Source organism: Oncorhynchus mykiss, chromosome 9 (genome assembly GCF_013265735.2).
Source record: "Oncorhynchus mykiss isolate Arlee chromosome 9, USDA_OmykA_1.1, whole genome shotgun sequence".
NCBI classification, from domain to species: Eukaryota; Metazoa; Chordata; class Actinopteri; order Salmoniformes; family Salmonidae; genus Oncorhynchus; species Oncorhynchus mykiss.
The window spans coordinates 65,113,596-65,137,884 of record NC_048573.1 but is presented as its reverse complement, the minus strand read 5'-3'; the positions used below and the strand labels follow the sequence as shown (position 1 = coordinate 65,137,884).

General features: G+C 42.4%; 1 protein-coding gene across 2 annotated transcripts in view; it reads left to right on the top strand.

Annotated features, from left to right (window-relative positions):
* Positions 1–6,545: 6,545 nt before the first annotated feature.
* Positions 6,546–24,289, top strand: part of LOC110532684 (RNA-binding motif, single-stranded-interacting protein 2) — a 34,719-nt gene continuing 16,975 nt past the window's right edge. The window contains exons 1-2 of one of the 2 annotated variants that reach the window (XM_036988703.1): positions 6,546–6,700; positions 17,618–17,790. In XM_036988703.1, the coding sequence (XP_036844598.1) occupies positions 6,629–6,700; positions 17,618–17,790 (245 nt within the window). In that variant the 5' untranslated portion in view covers positions 6,546–6,628. Of the gene's footprint in view, positions 6,701–14,008; positions 14,080–17,617; positions 17,791–24,289 lie in introns of those variants that run through there. The other variant, XM_036988704.1, reaches the window with a different exon arrangement.

Genomic DNA, 24,289 nt, shown 5'->3' with positions numbered 1-24,289 from the left:
TGAGACGACTGTACAACCATTAAGATTAATTGTCAGATTCAACAGAAGATCTCTTTGTTTCTTGGGACCTAGAACAAGCATCTCTGTTTTGTCCGAGTTTAAAAGTAGAAAGTTTGCAGCCATCCACTTCCTTATGTCTGAAACACATTCTTCTAGCAAGGGCAATTTTGGGGCTTCACCATGTTTAATTGAAATGTACAGCTGTGTGTCATCCGCATAGCAGTGAAAGTTAACATTATGTTTTCGAATAACATCCCCAAGAGGTAAAATATATAGTGAAAACAATAGTGGTCCTAAAACGGAACCTTGAGGAACACCGAAATTTACAGTTGATTTGTCAGAGGACAGACCATTCACAGAGACAAACTGATATCTTTCCGACAGATAAGATCTAAACCAGGCCAGAACTTGTCCGTGTAGACCAATTTGGGTTTCCAATCTCTCCAAAAGAATGTGGTGATCGATGGTATCAAAAGCAGCACTAAGGTCTAGGAGCACGAGGACAGATGCAGAGCCTCGGTCCGATGCCATTAAAATGTCATTTACCACCTTCACAAGTGCCGTCTCAGTGCTATGATGGGGTCTAAAACCAGACTGAAGCATTTCGTATACATTGTTTGTCTTCAGGAAGGCAGTGAGTTGTTGCGCAACAGCCTTTTCTAAAATTTTTGAGAGGAATGGAAGATTCGATATAGGCCGATAGTTTTTTATATTTTCTGGGTCAAGGTTTGGCTTTTTCAAGAGAGGCTTTATTACTGCCACTTTTAGTGAGTTTGGTACACATCCGGTGGATAGAGAGCTGTTTATTATGTTCAACATAGGAGGGCCAAGCACAGGAAGCAGCTCTTTCAGTAGTTTAGTTGGAATAGGGTCCAGTATGCAGCTTGAAGGTTTAGAGGCCATGATTATTTTCATCATTGTGTCAAGAGATATAGTACTAAAACACTTGAGCGTCTCTCTTGATCCTAGGTCCTGGCAGAGTTGTGCAGACTCAGGACAACTGAGCTTTGAAGGAATACGCAGATTTAAGGAAGAGTCCGTAATTTGCTTTCTAATAATCATAATCTTTTCCTCAAAGAAGTTCATGAATTTATCACTGCTAAAGTGAAAGTCATCCTCTCTTGGGGAATGCTGCTTTTTAGTTAGCTTTGCGACAGTATCAAAAAGGAATTTTGGATTGTTCTTATTTTCCTCAATTAAGTTAGAAAAATAGGATGATCGAGCAGCAGTAAGGGCTCTTCGGTACTGCACAGTACTGTCTTTCCAAGCTAGTCGGAAGACTTCCAGTTTGGTGTGGCGCCATTTCCGTTCCAATTTTCTGGAAGCTTGCTTCAGAGCTCGGGTATTTTCTGTGTACCAGGGAGCTAGTTTCTTATGAGAAATGTTTTTAGTTTTTAGGGGTGCAACTGCATCTAGGGTATTGCGCAAGGTTAAGTTGAGTTCCTCAGTTAGGTGGTTAACTGATTTTTGTCCTCTGGCGTCCTTGGGTAGGCAGAAGGAGTCTGGAAGGACATCAAGGAATCTTTGTGTTGTCTGTGAATTTATAGCACGACTTTTGATGATCCTTGGTTGGGGTCTGAGCAGATTATTTGTTGCAATTGCAAACTTAATAAAATGGTGGTCCGATAGTCCAGGATTATGAGGAAAAACATTAAGATCCACAACATTTATTCCATGGGACAAAACTAGGTCCAGCGTATGACTGTGACAGTGAGTGGGTCCAGAGACATGTTGGACAAAACCCACTGAGTCGATGATGGCTCCGAAAGCCTTTTGGAGTGGGTCTGTGGACTTTTCCATGTGAATATTAAAGTCACCAAAGATTAGAATATTATCCGCTATGACTACAAGGTCCGATAGGAATTCAGGGAACTCAGTGAGGAACGCTGTATATGGCCCAGGAGGCCTGTAAACAGTAGCTATAAAAAGTGATTGAGTAGGCTGCATAGATTTCATGACTAGAAGCTCAAAAGACGAAAACGTCATTTTTTTTTTTTGTAAATTGAAATTTGCTATCGTAAATGTTAGCAACACCTCCGCCTTTGCGGGATGCACGGGGGATATGGTCACTAGTGTAGCCAGGAGGTGAGGCCTCATTTAACACAGTAAATTCATCAGGCTTAAGCCATGTTTCAGTCAGGCCAATCACATCAAGATTATGATCAGTGATTAGTTCATTGACTATAATTGCCTTTGAAGTAAGGGATCTAACATTAAGTAGCCCTATTTTGAGATGTGAGGTATCATGATCTCTTTCAATAATGACAGGAATGGAGGTGGTCTTTATCCTAGTGAGATTGCTAAGGCGAACACCGCCATGTTTAGTTTTGCCCAACCTAGGTCGAGGCACAGACACGGTCTCAATGGTGATAGCTGTCCTAATCTTTACCCTCCATCCTGACCTCAGTCACTGTAGCTAGGCCCCTTTCTTGAATACGTTCCCGTTACTGATGATGAGGACACTTCTGCTGAAGTCACAGGTTTTGTCCCAAATGGTACCCAGAGCTCTGTAGGCCCTGTAGGCTCTGGTCAAAAGTAGTGCCCTATATAGAGAATAGGGTGCCTTTTGGAACCATACCCAGTGTGGGCTGTATGCTGGCCCTGACACAAACTGACTGAGTCACTCTACAAATTGTTCTTGGGCAGAAGGAAACACACCCTGTCTGGCCAGGACTGAACATCGACACTGCAGGTCTACTTTTTTCTCACTTTACAACAAGTGTCCAAACCTACAGTTCTGGTCCCACTTTACAACAAGTGTCCAAACCTACAGTTCTGGTCCCACTTTACAACAAGTGTCCAAACCTACAGTTCTGGACTAACTTTACAACAAGTGTCCAAACCTACAGTTCTGGTCCCACTTTACAACAAGTGTCCAAACCTACAGTTCTGGTCCCACTTTACAACAAGTGTCCAAACCTACAGTTCTGGACTAACTTTACAACAAGTGTCCAAACCTACAGTTCTGGACTAACTTTACAACAAGTGTCCAAACCTACAGTTCTGGTCCCACTTTACAACAAGTGTCCAAACCTACAGTTCTGGACTAACTTTACAACAAGTGTCCAAACCTACAGTTCTGGACTAACTTTACAACAAGTGTCCAAACCTACAGTTCTGGTCCCACTTTACAACAAGTGTCCAAACCTACAGTTCTGGACTAACTTTACAACAAGTGTCCAAACCTACAGTTCTGGACTAACTTTACAACAAGTGTCCAAACCTACAGTTCTGGACTAACTTTACAACAAGTGTCCAAACCTACAGTTCTGGACTAACTTTACAACAAGTGTCCAAACCTACAGTTCTGGACTAACTTTACAACAAGTGTCCAAACCTACAGTTCTGGACTAACTTTACAACAAGTGTCCAAACCTACAGTTCTGGTCCCACTTTACAACAAGTGTCCAAACCTACAGTTCTGGACTAACTTTACAACAAGTGTCCAAACCTACAGTTCTGGTCCCACTTTACAACAAGTGTCCAAACCTACAGTTCTGGACTAACTTTACAACAAGTGTCCAAACCTACAGTTCTGGACTAACTTTACAACAAGTGTCCAAACCTACAGTTCTGGTCCCACTTTACAACAAGTGTCCAAACCTACAGTTATGGTCCCACTTTACAACAAGTGTCCAAACCTACAGTTCTGGACTAACTTTACAACAAGTGTCCAAACCTACAGTTCTGGTCCCACTTTACAACAAGTGTCCAAACCTACAGTTCTGGTCCCACTTTACAACAAGTGTCCAAACCTACAGTTCTGGTCCCACTTTACAACAAGTGTCCAAACCTACAGTTCTGGACTAACTTTACAACAAGTGTCCAAACCTACAGTTCTGGTCCCACTTTACAACAAGTGTCCAAACCTACAGTTCTGGTCCCACTTTACAACAAGTGTCCAAACCTACAGTTCTGGACTAACTTTACAACAAGTGTCCAAACCTACAGTTCTGGTCCCACTTTACAACAAGTGTCCAAACCTACAGTTCTGGTCCCACTTTACAACAAGTGTCCAAACCTACAGTTCTGGTCCCACTTTACAACAAGTGTCCAAACCTACAGTTCTGGTCCCACTTTACAACAAGTGTCCAAACCTACAGTTCTGGTCCCACTTTACAACTAGTGTCCAAACCTACAGTTCTGGTCCCACTTTACAACAAGTGTCCAAACCTACAGTTCTGGTCCCACTTTACAACAAGTGTCCAAACCTACAGTTCTGGTCCCACTTTACAACAAGTGTCCAAACCTACAGTTCTGGTCCCACTTTACAACAAGTGTCCAAACCTACAGTTCTGGTCCCACTTTACAACAAGTGTCCAAACCTACAGTTCTGGTCCCACTTTACAACAAGTGTCCAAACCTACAGTTCTGGACTAACTTTACAACAAGTGTCCAAACCTACAGTTCTGGTCCCACTTTACAACAAGTGTCCAAACCTACAGTTCTGGTCCCACTTTACAACAAGTGTCCAAACCTACAGTTCTGGTCCCACTTTACAACAAGTGTCCAAACCTACAGTTCTGGACTAACTTTACAACAAGTGTCCAAACCTACAGTTCTGGACTAACTTTACAACAAGTGTCCAAACCTACAGTTCTGGACTAACTTTACAACAAGTGTCCAAACCTACAGTTCTGGACTAACTTTACAACAAGTGTCCAAACCTACAGTTCTGGACTAACTTTACAACAAGTGTCCAAACCTACAGTTCTGGACTAACTTTACAACAAGTGTCCAAACCTACAGTTCTGGACTAACTTTACAACAAGTGTCCAAACCTACAGTTCTGGTCCCACTTTACAACAAGTGTCCAAACCTACAGTTCTGGGCTAACTTTACAACAAGTGTCCAAACCTACAGTTCTGGTCCCACTTTACAACAAGTGTCCAAACCTACAGTTCTGGTCCCACTTTACAACAAGTGTCCAAACCTACAGTTCTGGTCCCACTTTACAACAAGTGTCCAAACCTACAGTTCTGGACTAACTTTACAACAAGTGTCCAAACCTACAGTTCTGGACTAACTTTACAACAAGTGTCCAAACCTACAGTTCTGGCCTCACTTTACAACAAGTGTCCAAACCTACAGTTCTGGTCCCACTTTACAACAAGTGTCCAAACCTACAGTTCTGGCCTCACTTTACAACAAGTGTCCAAACCTACAGTTCTGGACTCACTTTACAACAAGTGTCCAAACCTACAGTTCTGGCCCCTCTTCAGCTCACAACAGGTGTCAAAAACCTGTGTATTCACATGGTTGCCGGTAGTTACAATTTAACAACCATAGATATCGAACATTGTTATATTGTCTGTGGAAATAACATTGTAGGTACATACATTAGTCTGCTTACAATTGTTATTGCCTACATGTCCCCCCATGAAAATAAAACAATATAATCTAAAATATGCTCAATATTCCTGTGTTAATTCAAGTCCAAACTATAACTCAGATCAAACTGCAATGCTCCTGCACCCATCCGGTAACAACATTTCCTTGATTTGGTATAAGTCACTTTACTCACACTGTCCTGGAACTTTACAGACGGAACACAATTATTATACATTCCGCTCTGCTTCTACTCTGTCTGACTAGACACTATGATGAAATCTGGGTGAAATCCCAGTTTTCCTAATATGTCAATGAGATAAATGGGAGCCTATTTCTGTGTTCTGCCTAGTCCAAACTGGCCTAAACTGGCCTTTAAAGGAGTTTTTAACTGTCATTTGTTGCGGTGCATTTCAGTATCTGAAAGAACATTTGCAGTTGAATCTGTCATGTGAATGAATTCATTGTGTTTACTATCTAATCCGAATGCCGCAACCGAAGTTCTCTCTGGAAAAAATCTAGGTATTCTATTTGATTTGATTCTGTTCTGTTCTATTCACACTTATACTACTATGTAGATGAGAGTGAACACTTGCATACACATGTTGTGCACCCTTGAGGGCTAATCAGGGTAGATACACAAGGAGCAAAGGCAGAGAGAGGGTTGAGGGACTGACTGTGTTGCCAAGCGACTTGCAGTTGGCTATAAAAACACTGTCATTACATAATTATAAGAGCCATCCAAATACATCAGTGTCCTGAACATGACATGAGGTTTAGAGATCATTCATGACCCACTGCCATACTTTATAGTGATTGTGATGGTGTAATGCCTTGCGCCTTTGGTAAAATATCAGTTGGGCCATGGTCAATATTAGTAACCTATAGGCCTATTAGACTTTTAGTCCAAATGTTAGATATCATTTAATGATATGTATTTATAGTGTATAATATTTTTGAGGACTATACAAGCCTTTATACAATACCAATGAAAGTGAAATGTGTGTACAGACATTTATACTTAATAGGAACATTAAAAAGTTATTACGTCTAAAGCCTACATGTTATCTGTCTGGTGGTGTCCAGGTTTACTAAATAGCCATACATGGAAAAAGGAACACAGAAAGCGCGCTCTTCAACGCACATATACATAGGCTGCCGCTACACCAATGGCTGAGAGCTGGGAGAGCGCCACTCAAATCACAACCCCAGTCAGTTTCCAATCTGAATTTCCTTGGCTGACGTCAGCTGATGACTGCCTGCTTGGCTGTGCTCTCCGCTCCGGACATAGTGCTGTAAAATGCTGCTCTCTGTGCCGCCAAGGACAGGATTCAACCCATACAACGGCTATACCAGCAGACTTAGTAAAAAGGTAAAGCGATACTGTATTCTATTTACTCCATCTGAATGTTATGCCAATGGTAGTGTATAGTATATGCCGCTATCATTCCTGGATCGGCTTTGGCAGTTAGGTTGCTCGGCTATAAACTGCAGTGTCCTTGAAAGTGGACCATATAGAAATTAACTGTAGGCTATTTTGTAGATTTAACATTGTTTTGAACTGTTTTCTATCCTCCAAATAAGATTGGGAAAAGATAATAGAATAGGATACCGGTATAATTAATTAATTATAGTCTATGTGTCGGGGGCGATCCGAACGTTAGTGTTCTTCCTCTCTTTATCCATAGGCACAGAGAAAGTCAATGCACGGATTAAATTTGCGCTGCGAATATCCCAGAGATCATTTTGCGCTCATTCTCGGGTTTAATACAAAAGGCTAATTGTAAACCCAACGACCAATTGTTGGATGTGTCAAATCAGTTTTACATATTGATGAGAATAAGGTCTCTCTTTGAAAAGATCGCAACGTAAGTTAACCAAATATAATAGCTTTCTTTATTTGCCCCACCCCTTGAAATGGCTGGGAACGTTGGCTTTGTTTTCCTAATATAAAACAGTTACTCTTACAGATATAGAAATGCTGAATATATACCGAACAAAAATATAAATGCAACATTCAACAATTTCGATGATTTTACTGAGTTACAGTTCATATGAGGAAATCAGCCAATTGAAATACATTCATTAGGCCATAATCTATGGATTTCACATGACTGGGTAGGGGCACAGTTTCATCAGCTGTCCGGGTGGCTGGTCTCAGATGATCCCGCAGATGAAGAAGCCGGATGTGGAGGTCCTGGGCTGGCGTGGTTACAAGTGGTCTGCGGTTGTGAGACCGGTTGTATGTAATGCCAAATTCTCTTAAACTACATTGGAGGTGGCTTATGGTAGAGAAATGAACCTACTATTCTCTGGCAACAGCTCTGGTGGACATTCCTGCAATCAATGGTGGACATTCCTGCAATCAGCATGCCAATTGCACGCTCCCTCAAAATTTGAGACATCTGTGGCATTGTGCTGTGTGACAAAACTGCACATTTTAGAGTGGCCTTTTATTGTCCCCAGCACAAGGTGCAACTGTGTAATGATTATGCTGTTTAATCAGCTTCTTGATATGCAACACCTGTCAGGTGGATGGATTATCTTGGCAAGGGAAAAATGCTCACTAACAGAAGTAAACAAATTTGTGCACAGAATTTGAGAGAAATAAGCTTTTTGTGTGTATGGAACATTTCTGGGGTCTTTTATTTCAGTTAATGAAACATGGAAACAACACTTTACGTGTTGCATTTATATTTTTGAATCAATATACACTACTGGTCTAAAGTTTTAGAACACCTACTCATTCAAGGGTTTTTCTTTATTTTTACTATTTTCTACATTGTAGAATAATAGTGAAGACATCAAAACTATGAAATAACACATATGGAATCATGTAGTAACCAAAGAAGTGTTAAACAAATCAAAATATATTTTAGATTGGCGGTTGGAACGAAAAATCTCTAATTTGGACTCCAGACCAAAGGACAAATTTCCACCGCTCTTGATGGTTTTTGCGACAGCACTTGAAGAAACTTTCAAAGTTCTTTACATTTTCCGTATTGACTGACCTTCATATCTTAAAGGGATGATGGACTGTCGTTTCTCTTTACTTATCTAAGCTGTTCTTGCCATAATATGGACTTGGTCTTTTACCAAATAGCCCTACCTTGTCACAACACAACTGATTGGCTCAAATGCATTCAGAAGGAAAGAAATTCCACAAATGCACCTTTAACAAGGCATACCTGTTAATTGTAATGCATTCCAGGTGACTACTTCATGAAGCTGGTTGAGAGAATGCCAAGAGTGTACAAAGCTGTCATCAAGGCAAAGGGTGGCTATTTGAAGAATTTCAAATATAAAATATATTTTGATTTGTTTACCCTTTTTTGGTTACTACATGATTCCATATGTGTTATTTCATAGTTTTGATGTCTTCACTAATTTTCTACAATATAGAAAATAGTAAAAATAAAGAAAAACCCTTGAATGAGTAGGTGTTCTAAAACATTTGACCGGTAGTGTATATAGATCTACTATTGGCATTAGTAACCAATAATTATCTAATGTTGCATCCACATTAGAGTTGTCTGAATGTAAAATGCTAGTGCACAGCTGTAAATACTGTAGCCTACTGAACTAGTTCAATTGAATATGCTGATGGATTATTATGTAACATATTTGCAACAGTTGAAGCAGTTTGTAATGATACTGATGTTGATTGGTAGTTGATAAGATGTATTTTATTTTAAAATTAACCATTTAAAAGTGCAATCTGCAGGTGCTACATCCAATTCTTGACTTATAAATTAATTATATATACCCATTGATTCTTGAAGTATAAATGCCTCATGAGCTTAATTCAACTGTCGTACCCCATCAGAACACAAAATGTAAGCTTGTTTTACTCCAATGTTTGTAAACAAAGTAAATGTAAACAAACACTGTACAGCCTCAAAACATGATTTAAACTATCCTTTTGATATCATGGATGGTCCGTCCTTGCATCCATAGCTCTGTCTGTCTATGAATTTGACGGTGGTTACATTTCTCCAGCCTCATCGGCCGTCTTTTTACAGAAATAGTGGCGGGGAAGACGCTTTGTTATTGTTTCATCTGCTGATTGCCACTTTAAAGACGTACTCTGATGATTTTGCTATGGAACATCCAAAGAACAGAATATAATGCTGAAGTTGAATATGGGGTGTTAGATGGTGAGGTATTAAGGGAATTTTAATGAAGAAACTATAAAGCATATGTTTTTCCACAGATAGTTGTACAATTCAGAATTAGAATGAACTTTTTTGTGATCCTAGTTTTCATCCTGATGTTTTCACATGTTACTTGTTTCTGAACATTGCTGAAACAGGCCTAGGTAGTGTTTAACTTTCGTGAAACATAACACTAGCTCCCTCCTCCCGGGCTGTGTTATTCCTTTCCCTGCCTCATGGTTGGCAGGAATTCAGATTGCTCAGATTAATGACCTGGAATTCATGGAATTCTGTTTATGTCCCAAATGGCACCCTATTCCCTGTAGTGCACTACTTTTGACCAGAGTGCTATGGGCCTTGGTCAAAAGCAGTGCACTACATAGGAAGTAGGGTGCCATTTGGGACGCTCACTCTGGTTTCAAACAATGTGCTCATTTCAGGATAGAAGGGGTGTCTGTTACTCTGCTTTTGCAAACTCAAGCCTTTTTTTGCCAGGAAAACGTTTAGTCTCATTGTGAGAGCTCAAAAGTTACTGGGGGAAAACTTGTAAAACCAACGTCAAGTGGTAAACTCTGCTCTGTGTCTTTTTACTACGAGAAAAAAGGGTCCAGCAAAGAGAAGAATTCACAGATTTTTTCTCTTTCTTTCTCCTGCTTTTGATTACAATCCCTTCCCCTTCTCTCTTCTCCCATTTTCTTCTTTTTTTCCACACTCTGTTTTACATACCTTGACTTCTTTGGCTGTCAGTGGTTCTGTTCCCATGCACAAGGGAGCCAGCAAATATTTCCTTTCTCTGTACAGACTGAAGTTAACCCCTTTTCTCAAACCCTGGGTGTTCCTCTTTCTTCACTGTCTTTTTTTGCATATCTAAAACAACAGTTTGCTGGTTTAGGTTTTTTGCACTTTTGAATGTAGAACTAGATTGACTCAGAGAGGGAGAGAAGAATGAAGCCTCACCAGTTGTCTCTAAGTTGTTGGTGAGGTTGCAGGTTGCAGTAGAAGTATCAGAAGGCTGCCATCGCTATTTTTCCACCATCTTTTGTTTTTCCCAAAACCTTTTCTGCACACTGTAGCAGAATACAGTACCAGGCAGCAAATAGAGAGCTTGTGTATTTTCATAAACATTATATTTTGTACAGTGCCTCTGAAAATCACTTGTGCCAAGCAGGTAACCCTTTGCTTTTTCAGATAGAAGTCTAAGATAAAACAATTGAATACTTTTTGCAGAATTTGAATAGATGTGCAATGTTTAATTTATTTGTGCCAAATGTGCAATGTTGACAGATTTAGAAAGTGTGTTTTATTGAGAACTGCGTATAAATGATACTAGGATCGTTTCACTCCTTGGATCTTCTTCTCAAAGGCTTTCCTTGCTTCCCTATGAAGCTTTGAGGAGGCAAGGAGAGTGGATTCGAGGAATCGAGAAAAGTACTTTTGAGATTCACCTCATGTGCGAGTTGTGTGAGCAAAACTACATCATGTGCAGCCGTACAGTTACATACTGTACATTGTGGACACAGACACATGCCAGGTCAGGAATGTTTTCATCTCTTTTTCATGGGAGCCCTGCTGTACTGTGTGTCACAAGATAACACCTGTAACTGGCAGGCAGGCAGGCAGGCAGGCAGGCAGGCAGGCAGGCAGGCAGGCAGGCAGGCAGGCAGGCAGGCAGGCAGCAAGCAGGCAGGCAGGCAGGCAGCCTAGTGGGTATGGTAGTGGGTAGTGGGTAGTGGGTATGGATCCATCTGATTCTCTGCCATCTTCCTTTTCTCAGAATGAACAGAGCATAGCAGAGCAGCCTTAATGAGTCAGTACCTTCTGACCGGAGAGCACATGAGAGGGATTAGCGCCTTCCACTAACCAGCTCACATCTCCAATTAGACAGGCCTCAATGGCCCACGCCCATCCATCCAGACAGGCTTCCCCCAGCAACACATAGATCCAGACAGGTCTCAATAGCCCACGTCCATCCATCCAGCCCCATCCAGACAGGCCTCATCCAGCAGCACACAGCTCTATTCAGCACCAAGCCCAGGCTCCATCCTCTGTCAAGCATCACACAAATCCTATAGGCAGGCCGATGCCCATCTATCCACCCCCATCATCCAACCAACAGACAAATCCAGACAGGCCTCATCTAGGCTTAGGCTCCTTCCAGCATACAGATTATATAACTATTAAACATACAATTCCTGTCCACCACCAGGCTCCATACATCTCCATCCAAGTATCATACAGATTCTATAGCCATCCCCAGTCCCAGCTCCCATTCACCAGCCATGTACAGATCCTATCTACCCAGTACCCAGGCAGCTGCATCCCTCCTGATAGGGTCTCCAGACAGGAAGAGGTTGTGATTGTAGGAAACAAACAATGCAATGCTTACTATTGATGCTGAAGAGAGGCAGATTAGAGATGTAGAATGGGCATGGTGAAAGAAGGGGCTCTGAGAGAGTAACAGTGATAAATGAAGGGGTGGTAAAACTCCTCTGATTTATGGAGGGGTTCAAGGCTCGGTGCTGCTGGATGTTTTGAAGGCCATGTTGAATACAAAACTGAGTGAAGACAGAAAGGTAGAGGAGTAGAAAGACAGGATAAATATTATTCTGGCCCAGAGAGACAGGAAACACAGGGATAAATACACTGGCCCAGAGAGACAGGAACCACAGGGATAAATACACTGGCCCAGAGAGACAGGAAACACAGGGATAAATACACTGGCCCAGAGAGACAGGAAACACGGGGATAAATACACTGGCACAGAGAGACAGGAAACACGGGGATAAATACACTGGCCCAGGGAGACAGGAAACACGGGGATAAATACACTGGCCCAGAGAGACAGGAAACACAGGGATAAATACACTGGCCCAGAGAGACAGGAAACACAGGGATAAATACACTGGCCCAGAGAGACAGGAAACACAGGGATAAATTCACTGGCCCAGAGAGACAGGAAACACAGGGATAAATACACTGGCCCAGAGAGACAGGAAACACAGGGATAAATACACTGGCCCAGAGAGACAGGAAACACAGGGATAAATACACTGGCACAGACAGGAAACACAGGGATAAATACACTGGCACAGAGAGACAGGAAACACAGGGATAAATACACTGGCACAGAGAGACAGGAAACACAGGGATAAATACACTGGCACAGAGAGACAGGAACCACAGGGATAAATACACTGGCCCAGGGAGACAGGAAACACAGGGATAAATACACTGGCACAGAGAGACAGGAAACACAGGGATAAATACACTGGCACAGAGAGACAGGAAACACAGGGATAAATACACTGGCACAGAGAGACAGGAAACACAGGGATAAATACACTGGCACAGAGAGACAGGAAACACAGGGATAAATACACTGGCACAGAGAGACAGGAAACACAGGGATAAATACACTGGCACAGACAGGAAACACAGGGATAAATACACTGGCCCAGAGAGACAGGAAACACAGGGATAAATACACTGGCACAGAGAGACAGGAAACACAGGGATAAATACACTGGCACAGAGAGACAGGAAACACAGGGATAAATACACTGGCCCAGAGAGACAGGAAACACAGGGATAAATACACTGGCCCAGAGAGACAGGAAACACAGGGATAAATACACTGGCACAGACAGGAAACACAGGGATAAATACACTGGCCTAGAGAGACAGGAAACACAGGGATAAATACACTGGCACAGAGAGACAGGAAACACAGGGATAAATACACTGGCACAGAGAGACAGGAAACACAGGGATAAATACACTGGCCCAGAGAGACAGGAAACACAGGGATAAATACACTGGCCCAGAGAGACAGGAAACACAGGGATAAATTCACTGGCCCAGAGAGACAGGAAACACAGGGATAAATACACTGGCACAGAGAGACAGGAACCACAGGGATAAATGCACTGGCCCAGGGAGACAGGAAAGACAGGGATAAATACACTGGCACAGAGAGACAGGAAACACAGGGATAAATACACTGGCACAGAGAGACAGGAAACACAGGGATAAATACACTGGCACAGAGAGACAGGAAACACAGGGATAAATACACTGGCCCAGAGAGACAGGAAACACAGGGATAAATACACTGGCACAGACAGGAAACACAGGGATAAATACACTGGCCCAGAGAGACAGGAAACACAGGGATAAATACACTGGCACAGAGAGACAGGAAACACAGGGATAAATACACTGGCACAGAGAGACAGGAAACACAGGGATAAATACACTGGCCCAGAGAGACAGGAAACACAGGGATAAATACACTGGCACAGAGAGACAGGAAACACAGGGATAAATACACTGGCACAGAGAGACAGGAAACACAGGGATAAATACACTGGGGAAATCAAGCGACACCTGGAGGGGTGGAGACAATCACAAGGACAGGTGAAACAGATCAGGGTGTGACAAGAACAGTGGTTTGGGGAAGGATGTAAGTTGTTAGAGAGAGAGGAGGAGGAGGAGGAGGAGGGTGGGAGGAGGAGGAGGAGGAGGAATTGTTTCATTAGAGCAGGTCACCAATCACGAGCAAAGGAAACAACGGTCCCAGCTAGTTGGACACCACAAGGTCAGTACTGAAGCAGAGTGGAGCTGGGGGTTATTAACAGAGTGGGAGGTGACTACAGAGGGCTGGAATGAAGCTCATTAGGCTAACTGAGCTTCATCCATTTTGAGACACACTGCTTGCTTTCACCTTCTACTGTATCTAATATGTGCAATCTCTTTTTCCACCAAATTGACAGCATTGATTCACAATGGCCTGTCATTGGTTGGAACAGTAACTGATTTCCACTCCAAAGCTCAGTATTGATATAAATTGACTTGATGCTATAGCAGCCGTGTAAAGTGCTGACTCAACTGAAATATAATTAATGTGATTAATGTGAAGAGTTCTCTGTCTAGAAGTGTATCTACGGTCTGGTGATTTATAGGTCAAGATGGTAATGTTTATGTTAATATTGCCCTATTAGCAGATCAGGGTATTCCTATACTGAAAGCCTATCTAGCAGATATTTAAGTACACTGAAAGCCTATCTAGCAAACAGTTAACTACACTGAAAGCCCATCTAGCAGACATTTAAGTACACTGAAAGCCTATCTAGCAGATATTTAAGTACACTGAAAGCCTATCTAGCAAACAGTTAACTACACTGAAAGCCCATCTAGCAGACATTTAAGTACACTGAAAGCCTATCTAGCAGGCAGTGTAGTTAGATTACAAAAACTGTTTTATTGTCACATACACCAGATAGGTGCAGTGGAATGTGTTGTTTTACAAGGTCAGCCATAGTAGCACGGCGCCCCTGGAAAACATTAGGGTGAAGTGCCTTGCTCAAGGGCACGTCGACATATGTTTCACCTTGTCAGCTCAGGTATTCGAACTAATGATCATTTGATTAGTGGCCCAACACTCTTAACTGCTAGGCTACCTACCACCCTAAGCAAATTGCTATTGATTTGTCAGCCCTGACCCCAGATCTGTAGGGTACCATTTTGAAATGTTGCCTTTTTGCTAATTGTTTTCTTCATTGATTTGTGTAAATTAGGCTACACTCAGTGGGGCCATGAGAAGCCTGGGGCCTCATTCGTCAATCATGCATAGACACAAATCTATGTGTAAACCATGCGTGGGATCCTTTCCACGCAAAGTGTGAGGTTTATCAAGATGAACGTTTGCTTGAGAGTGTGGTAAATTTACACACAGACATGACTATGCGTACACACAGTATCAAGTGGTGAAATAAGGGAACTGCAAGAGTAGAATGGGGAAAATACTGTATATATTGAAAATGTGTGAAATTGTGAGAGCAATGATACATCAGAATGTTTCAGTTCATTGTATTTCCATTGTGAATTGATGCAACATATTGACATGCTATATAATCTGACCAAATCAGTTCATTTGTTATGATAATAATCCATATCATTTACAGTCATTTGTTAAATTAAAGGTATGTGTGAAAGTGAAACCATTGTTGAAATACTATAAAAGTCTGAGAAAATGAGAAATCGAATGAGATGTCTGATCTTTCTCTGTTGTTAGATTTGGCACATGCTGCATTTCACAGAGAACGCTTTTTTTGTGGGACTTTTTTTGCAGAAAGTACAGATTGGCTCATCAGATATTGTTTCCCAAAACCAATCTCATAAGATTTTGTCGGGTCGCCCGAAAAAAGTTGCATATTGCAGCTTTAAGACCTACTTTAAAAAGGTGAACACATGCCATTCCGGTGCACATCCAAGTCCTATCCACCCTCTGGTGTTTGGCAACTGGCACGTTTCAGTGGGAGCTTGTCCATCGGCATCTCACAGCCCTCAATGAGCCAAAGTTTTGGACAATCATCAGCTCCAGAGTGGTGCAGCGCTCTAAGGCACTATATCTCAGTGCAAGAGGCATCACTATAGTACCTGGTTCTAATTCAGGCTGTATCACACCCGGGCGTGATGGGGAGTCCCATAGGGCAGCGTCCAATTGGCCCAGTGCCGTCCAGGTTTGGCCGGAGTAGGCCGTCATTGTAAATAAGAATTTGTCCTTAACTGACTTGCCTAGTTAAAATACATTTTAAAAATCAGCTAAACGAACAGTAGCACATACAATTTCCATACACCATTGAACAACAGGGGTTCCAAGAGGGGTTTCTTTACCATGATGCCATCAATGGGTCCCCAAATACAAATGGCCCCCACGTTGCCATAAAATCACCATTCCAAAACGATTTCAACTATGTGAACAGAAAAGGCCTCTACACTTAATGTGTAGGTGATAGGTTATGTGATGTGCAAAAGACACTGCTGAATGTGGTGGCCAGGGTGGAATGCCCAACTCAATCATTCTGCAGAACAGCAATGTTGGCCTATAGTCCTACAGGAGGGAGTGGATGAGTGTTACCTACTCGTTTTAAAGCATCTTTAGTTGTCCTAATGGTCATCTCTTTGTAGCTATGTTTTTTTACCGGTCAAGCCACAACTGAGTGAGACAAATATAACCTTCTGGTTGTACTCAATCTCTGACACTAGCACGTCTAGTTCAGTCTCTGAAACTGTTTTTCCTCTCTTAGCGCCATTGTATTTCATGACACAGCATTGTATATTCCAGCCACGTCACCTGTGATACAAGTCAGCATTCGACGTCCATCCATGTCTAAGGATGTCAGGCGATGACGTGGAAACCGGCCACTAGAAGCAATAGTGAGCACTGTTACCTTCATGTTGGTTTCAGTTTTGTGGACCGGGATGGGCGTAAGCATCTGCCCCTGATTCCAAAGGTTGCAAGTTCAATTCCTGCAATAGAAAGTTGTTTTTGATATTTTTCTTATAAGCCTATTCCAAACCTTAACACTTATCTTAACCATTTAGAGTTAATGCCTAACCTTAAGAATTTGGAGTTAAAGCCTGAACTTAAACTCTTCCAAATTTAACGTGTAGAATATCTTCGAAATTTGACATTTGAGATACATGGATGAACATCTAATTCTGATGTAGACTGTGAGAGCCGGTAGTCATATTCCCCACAGGTTTTAAAGAGATGATTTTGACCATACAGTATATGGATAGTTAGGGGTGTTTCGAAATGCAAACAGCAAAGGTCGTGCACAAGAACTGAGGCTGAGAACAATTGGTATTTACCAATGATTATCTCCTAGCGGTGTGTGTATGACGCTCGTAGGATTGTTTGATAAATTACACTTTATATGTGTACGACCATTCTAAATTCCATTCATAAGTAGTATTTTTAAATAGTTTCTATGCAATATTGATAAATGAGGCCCCTGGAGAGTTGACTGATAACAGCACTGACTTTATCTAATGCTTGTGCCTTTTCAAGATGGTGGACTGTAGGATTGCACTGTGACAGTTTGGCATTTAAATCTGTGTCTCCTGCACATCTTAGCCTTCTGTGCTAAAGCCTATAGGCATAAAATCTCAACTCAAGCAAGGTTAACCTACTCTACACGCAAATTTGTTTTACCAAACTCCCCTATTACATTACCACCAAATATCTAATCTCACCCAGAACCACATCTCCCGTAACATGCTGTCCAGCTACTACCCAATGTCATCATATCATGTTGCTAATGTCATATCCTGTCTCTGTCTTGCCCCAGCCGACGTATGTGTCCTCCAGCCACCAGATGGCTCCACCCAGCCCCAACCACACCACCACCAGCAGCAGCAGTAGCGGCAGCCTCAGTGGAGAGCAGCTGAGCAAAACTAACCTCTACATCCGCGGCCTCCACCCGGGAACCACAGATCAGGACCTGGCCAAACTGTGTCAGCCGTGAGTAGCTCATCAACAAACTACTCTTCCACCACACAACACCTCACAATAAATCTATGGATCTGTGTGATATAAATTAACTAAACTAGAAGAGGATAGTGATTGAGGAAATTGTGTTAATGGGGGCCTGAAATAATGCTTAATCTGAAAAGAGCAAGAAGTGGGTGCACAAGTATGTCACCAGTCTGTGGCCTGTGGAAAGATCAACAGGAGCTTGGGTTGCAACATCAAACCTTTCAGAGTGGCACCACTTCGTATTGTCCAAGGGCCTTACATGTTCTGTTTAGAGGCCAATTGTCTCTGGAAGCCAAAACAGACAAATACTCCATCTAAACATGAATCCATTCTCAACGGTTCTACAAACATAAACCCCTCTACTTTAATTTCACATCAAAATAATTTCACAAATGCAAAATCTACACTTACTGTAGACTGTTTTAACCGGTTTTAACACAGTTGCGGCCGACAGTATTTTTCAGTGACAACATGTTTGTGGCCTGCATCTGTCTTCTGTTTACACACAGGTGTTTTGTTTTTTGGAAATCATTTCTCACTGATATGAAAGATACGTTCCTTATGTTTCCAAAACCATACCAACCATACTAAAGGTAGTTAGCATCCCTGAATGGCTTGAATTGAGGGGAGACTTTCCAACAGCGAGCTTACTAAGCATGTTTTGTCTCTCTCCCTGTAGTTAGTAGATTGTAATGGGCTAATGTGCTGCAGGTCTAACTGTTACAGGATAGGTACTGTTTGGTGTAGCCCAGACAATTAATTAATTTGGTGATACATGTTTGGCCGAATCAAAAATGAAGATTGTATCTTCTAAAATGTCTGTGACCAGCTGCAGGAGGTTCGTTTGAATTTGGAAAATGCTCCGTTATTAAAATAAATACATGTTTTGCTCCATGAAGGAATCCAATGATGTGTGTGCCACCATGATGAAATAGACAAGATAGTGACGTACACATATTTGGATTCCTTCATGGAGCAAAACATTTATTTATTTTTTATAACTGAGCATTTTCTAAATTAAAAGGAACCACCTGCAACTGGACACAGACATCTGCTAGCTATTCTCCCTGGTGCTTCCTCTCTGTATGATGGTCCTGCCATCACCAGGGAATGGGCTCACTAAGCTTCCAGTGGCTGGACTGGTTGGTATCTCTGAATAATAAAACCCACATGACTGCAGTCAAACATGTGCTTTACCTTGATATATCAATATGCATTATACACACAACAGTGATAACAAGAACAGAATGCCAGAGTCACTTGGTCTGTGTTTGTTAGATATTCAGGGAAACAGAGGAAAGAGACCGTTGGGTGAAGATGAATGAGCTGGCTTCTGAAAACTGGAGCCTGGTGAGAAACAAAATGGTGGAAAGAGAGAGAAAAAGACATTGAGAGGAGAGAGATGGAAGGAAGGAGAGAGAGAGGGAAGGAAAGAGGGTGGAGGGGAGAATGAATGGAAAGTGAGATTTTTATATATATATGAGATGGGGAGGCGAGAGAGAGGGGGGAGGCGAGAGAGAATGAAGAAGAGCGAGAAAGGGTGGGAAGGAGAGCGCGAGAGACAGACAGAGGGGAGGTGAGAGTGGGGGAGGTGAGCGAGAGGGAGGGGGGAAGCAAGAGAGGGAGGCGAGAGAGAGAGGGGGGAGGTGCGAGAGAGTGACAGAGGGGAGGTGAGAGAGCGGGGAGGGCACAGGGAAGCGAGAGAGAGGGGGAGGTGAGAGTGAATGAAGGAGAACAAGAAAGGGTGGGGAGAGAGAGCGATAAAGGTTGGGAAGTAGAGAGAGGGAGAGAATAATTCAGAGAGAGAGTGGGGCAGGAGAGAAGGAAAGGGAGTGAGGCCTGCTATTTTACAGCTGTCTGGAAGATATGGCTCACATGAAGCTGCCCAACCCTACAGGAAACCCCGAGCCCAGGGGAAAAGGAAAGACAAACAAGACCAATGGCATGAAGAGGGAGGGAGGTGGGGGTGGAGGGAGAGAGGGCGGGATAATCAGACAGAGGAATATAGGGAGCTAAGGTTTTCTGTATCAGACTGGTGGTATGTGGGTAGTTAGGTCTCTACTGTGGTTTTTGCAGAGTAGATCAAATCACTGCATGAAATTTGTTTTTGAGTAGGGGAGAGCTTTAAAAAGTGTACAGTTTTGTGTACCATTACTGAGATGAAAATATGCTATGTTTAAAAAAGGCAATAAAACAGGAATGCATGTTGATAAGCAAAGTCTACTATACAGTGGGGCACAAAAGTATTTAGTCAGTCACCAATTGTGCAAGTTCTCCCACTTAAAAATATGAGAGAGGCCTGTAAATTTTCATCATAGGTACACTTCAATTATGACAGACAAAATGAGAAAAAAAATTCCTGAAAATCACATTGTAGGATTTTTTAAGAAATGTATTTGCAAATTATGGTGGAAAATAAGTATTTGGTCAATAACAAAAGTTTATCTCAATACTTTGTTATATACCCTTTGTTTGCAATGACAGAGGTCAAACGTTTTCTGTAAGTCTTCACAAGGTTTTCACACACTGTTGCTGGTATTTTGGCCCATTCCTCCATGCAGATCTCCTCTAGAGCAGTGATGTTTTGGGGCTGTTGCTGGGCAACACGGACTTTCAACTTCCTCCAAAGATTATCTATGGGGTTGAGATCTGGAGACTGGCTAGGCCACTCCAGGACCTTGAAATGCTTCTTATGAAGCCACTCCTTTGTTGCCCACAGTGTGTTTGGGATCATTGTCATGCTGAAAGACTCAGCCACGTTTCATCGTCAATGCCTTTGCTGATGGAAGGAGGATTTCACTCAAAATCTCACGATATATGGCCCCATTCATTCTTTCCTTTACACGGATCAGTCGTCCTGGTCCCTTTGCAGAAAAACAGCCCCAAAGCATGATGTTTCCACCCCCATGCTTCACAGTAGGTATGGTGTTCTTTGGATGCAACTCAGCATTCTTTGTCCTCCAAACACGACGAGTTGAGTTTTTACCAAAAAGTTCTATTTTGGTTTCATCTGACCAAATGACATTCTCCCAATCTTCTTCTGGATCATCCAAAAGCTCTCTAGCAAAATTCAGACGGGCCTGGACATGTACTGGCTTAAGCAGGGGGAAAGGTCTGGCACTGCAAGATTTGAGTCCCTGGCAGCGTAGTGTGTTACTGATGGTAGGCTTTAATACTTTGGTCCCAGCTCTCTACAGGTTATTCACTAGGTCCCCCCGTGTGGTTCTGGGATTTTTGCTCACCGTTCTTGTGATCATTTTGACCCCACGGGGTGAGATCTTGCGTGGAGCCCCAGATCGAGGGAGATTATCAGTGGTCTTGTGTGTCTTCCATTTCCTAATAATTGCTCCCACAGTTGATATCTTCAAACCAAGCTGCTTACCTATTGCAGATTCAGTCTTCCCAGCCTGGTGCAGGTCTACAATTTATTTCTGGTGTCCTTTGACAGCTCTTTGGTCTTGGTCATAGTGGAGTTTGGAGTGTGACTGTTTGAGGTTGTGGACAGGTGTCTTTTATACTGATAACAAGTTCAAACAGGTGCCATTAATACAGGTAAGTATGACTTTCAACTTGGCACCGTCATAGGATGCCACCTTTCCAACAAGTCAGTTTGTCAAATTTTGGCCCTGCTAGAGCTGCTCTGGTCAACTCTAAGTGCTGTTATTGTGAAGTGGAAATGTCTAGGAGCAACAACGCGAAGTGGTAGCGCACACAATCTCACAGAATGGGACCGCCTTGTGCTGAAGTACGTAGTGCGTTAAAATAATTTGTCCTCGGTTGCAACACTCACTACCAAGTTCCAAGCGGCCTCTGGAAGCAACGTCAGCACAATAACTGTTTGTCAGGAGCTTCATGAAATGGGTTTCCATGGCTGAGCAGCCACACACAAGCCTAAGATCACTATGCAATGCCAAGCGTCGGCTGGAGTCGTGTAAAGCTCGCCGCCATTGGACCATCTGGAATGATGAATCACACTTTATTAGGCAGTCCGACGGACGAATATGGGTTTGGAGGATACCAGGAGAACGCTAACTGCCCAAATGCATAGTGCCAAAGTGTAAAGTTTGGTGGAGGAGGAATAATGGTCTGGGGCTGTTTTTTTAGAATAATAGTCAATACATAACAACTATGAAATAACAAATATGGAATCATGCAGTAACCAAAAAAGTGTTCAACAAATCTAAATATATTTTATATTTGAGATTCTTCAAAGTAGCCACCTTTTGCCTTGATTACAGTTTTGAACACTCTTGGCATTCTCTCAACCAAGTTAACCTTAAATGCTTTTCCAACAGTCTTGAAGGAGTTCCCACATATGATGAGCACTTGTTGGTTGCTTTTCCTTCACTCTGCTGTCCAACTCATCCCAAACCATCTCAATTGGGTTGAGGTCGGGTGATTGTGGAGGCCAGGTCATCTGATGCAGCACTCCATCACTCTCCTTCTTGGTCAAATAATATTGACTGACCTTCATGTCTTAAAGTAATGATGGACTGTTGTTTCTCTTTGCTTATTTGAGTTGTTCTTGCCATAATATGGACTTAGCCCTATTTGGTAAAAGACCATCTTCTGTATACCACCTCTACCTTGTCACAACACAAGTGATTGACTCAATTGCATTCAGAAGGAAAGAAATTCCACAAATTAACCTATAACAAGGCTCACCTGTTAATTGAAATTTATTCCAGGTGACTACCTCATGAAGCTGGTTGAGAGAATACCAAGAGTGTGCACAGCTGTCATCAAGGCAAAGGATGGCTATTTGAAGAATGTCAAATAAAAAATATATTTTGATTTGTTTAACACCTTTTTGGTTAGTACATGATTCCATATGTGTTATTTCATAGTTTCGATTTCTTCACTATTATTCTACAATGTAGAAAATAGTCAAAATAAAGAAAAACCCTTGAATGAGTGGGTGTTCTAAAACTTTTGACTGGTACTGTATGTTACTATAGAGAGCAGTAAGGTCTACTATGTATATGGTCTTTAGAGAGCAGTAAGGTCTACTATGTATATGGTCTTTAGAGAGCAGTAAGGTCTACTATGTATATGGTCTTTAGAGAGCAGTAAGGTCTACTATGTATATGGTCTATAGAGAGCAGTAAGGTCTACTATGTATATGGTCTTTAGAGAGCAGTAAGGTCTACTATGTATATGGTCTTTAGAGAGCAGTAAGGTCTACTATGTATATGGTCTTTAGAGAGCAGTAAGATCTACTGTATATACACTGCTCAAAAAAATTAAGGGGACACTAAAATAACACATCCTAGATCTGAATGAATGAAATATTCTTATTAAATACTTTTTTCTTTACATAGTTGAATGTGCTGACAACAAAATCACACAACAATTATCAATGGAAATCAAATTTATCAACCCATGGAGGTCTGGATTTGGAGTCACACTCAAAATTAAAGTGGAAAACCACACTACAGGCTGATCCAACTTTGATGTAATGTCCTTAAAACAAGTCAAAATGAGGCTCAGTAGTGTGTGTGGCCTCCACGTGCCTGTATAACCTCCCTACAACGCCTGGGCATGCTCCTGATGAGGTGGCGGATGGTCTCCTGAGGGATCTCCTCCCAGACCTGGACTAAAGCATCCGCCAACTCCTGGACAGTCTGTGGTGCAATGTGGATGGAGCGAGACATGATGTCCCAGATGTGCTCAATTGGATTCAGGTCTGGGGAACGGGCAGGCCAGTCCATAGCATCAATGCCTTGCTCTTGCAGGAACAGCTGACACACTCCAGCCACATGAGGTCTTGCATTAGGAGGAACCCACGTGCTCAGTGTGAACCTGCTTTCATCTGTGAAGAGCACAGGGCGCCAGTGGCGAATTTGCCAATCTTGGTGTTCTCTGGCAAATGCCAAACGTCCTGCACGGTGTTGGGCTGTAAGCACAAACCCCACCTGTGGACGTCGGGCCCTCATACCACCCTCATGAAGTCTGTTTCTGACCGTTTGAGCAGACACATGCACATTTGTGGCCTGCTGGAGGTCATTTTGCAGGGCTCTGGCAGTGCTCCTCCTGCTCCTCCTTGCACAAAGGCAGAGGTAGCGGTCCTGCTGCTGGGTTGTTGCCCTCCTACGGCCTCCTCCACATCTCCTGATGTACTGGCCTGTCTCCTGGTAGCGCCTCCATGCTCTAGACACTACGTTGACAGACACAGCAAACCTTCTTGCCACAGCTTGCATTGTTGTTCCATCCTGGATGAGCTGCACTACCTGAGCCACTTGTGTGGGTTGTAGTCTCATGCTACCACTAGAGTGAAAGCACCGCCAGCATTCAAAAGTGACCAAAACATCAGCCAGGAAGCATAGGACCTGAGAAGTGGTCCGTGGTCAACACCTGCAGAACCACTCCTTTATTGGGGGTGTCTTGCTAATTGCCTATCATTTCTACCTGTTGTCTATTCCATTTGCACAACAGCATGTGAAATTTATTGTCAATCAGTGTTGCTTGGACAGTTTGATTTCAC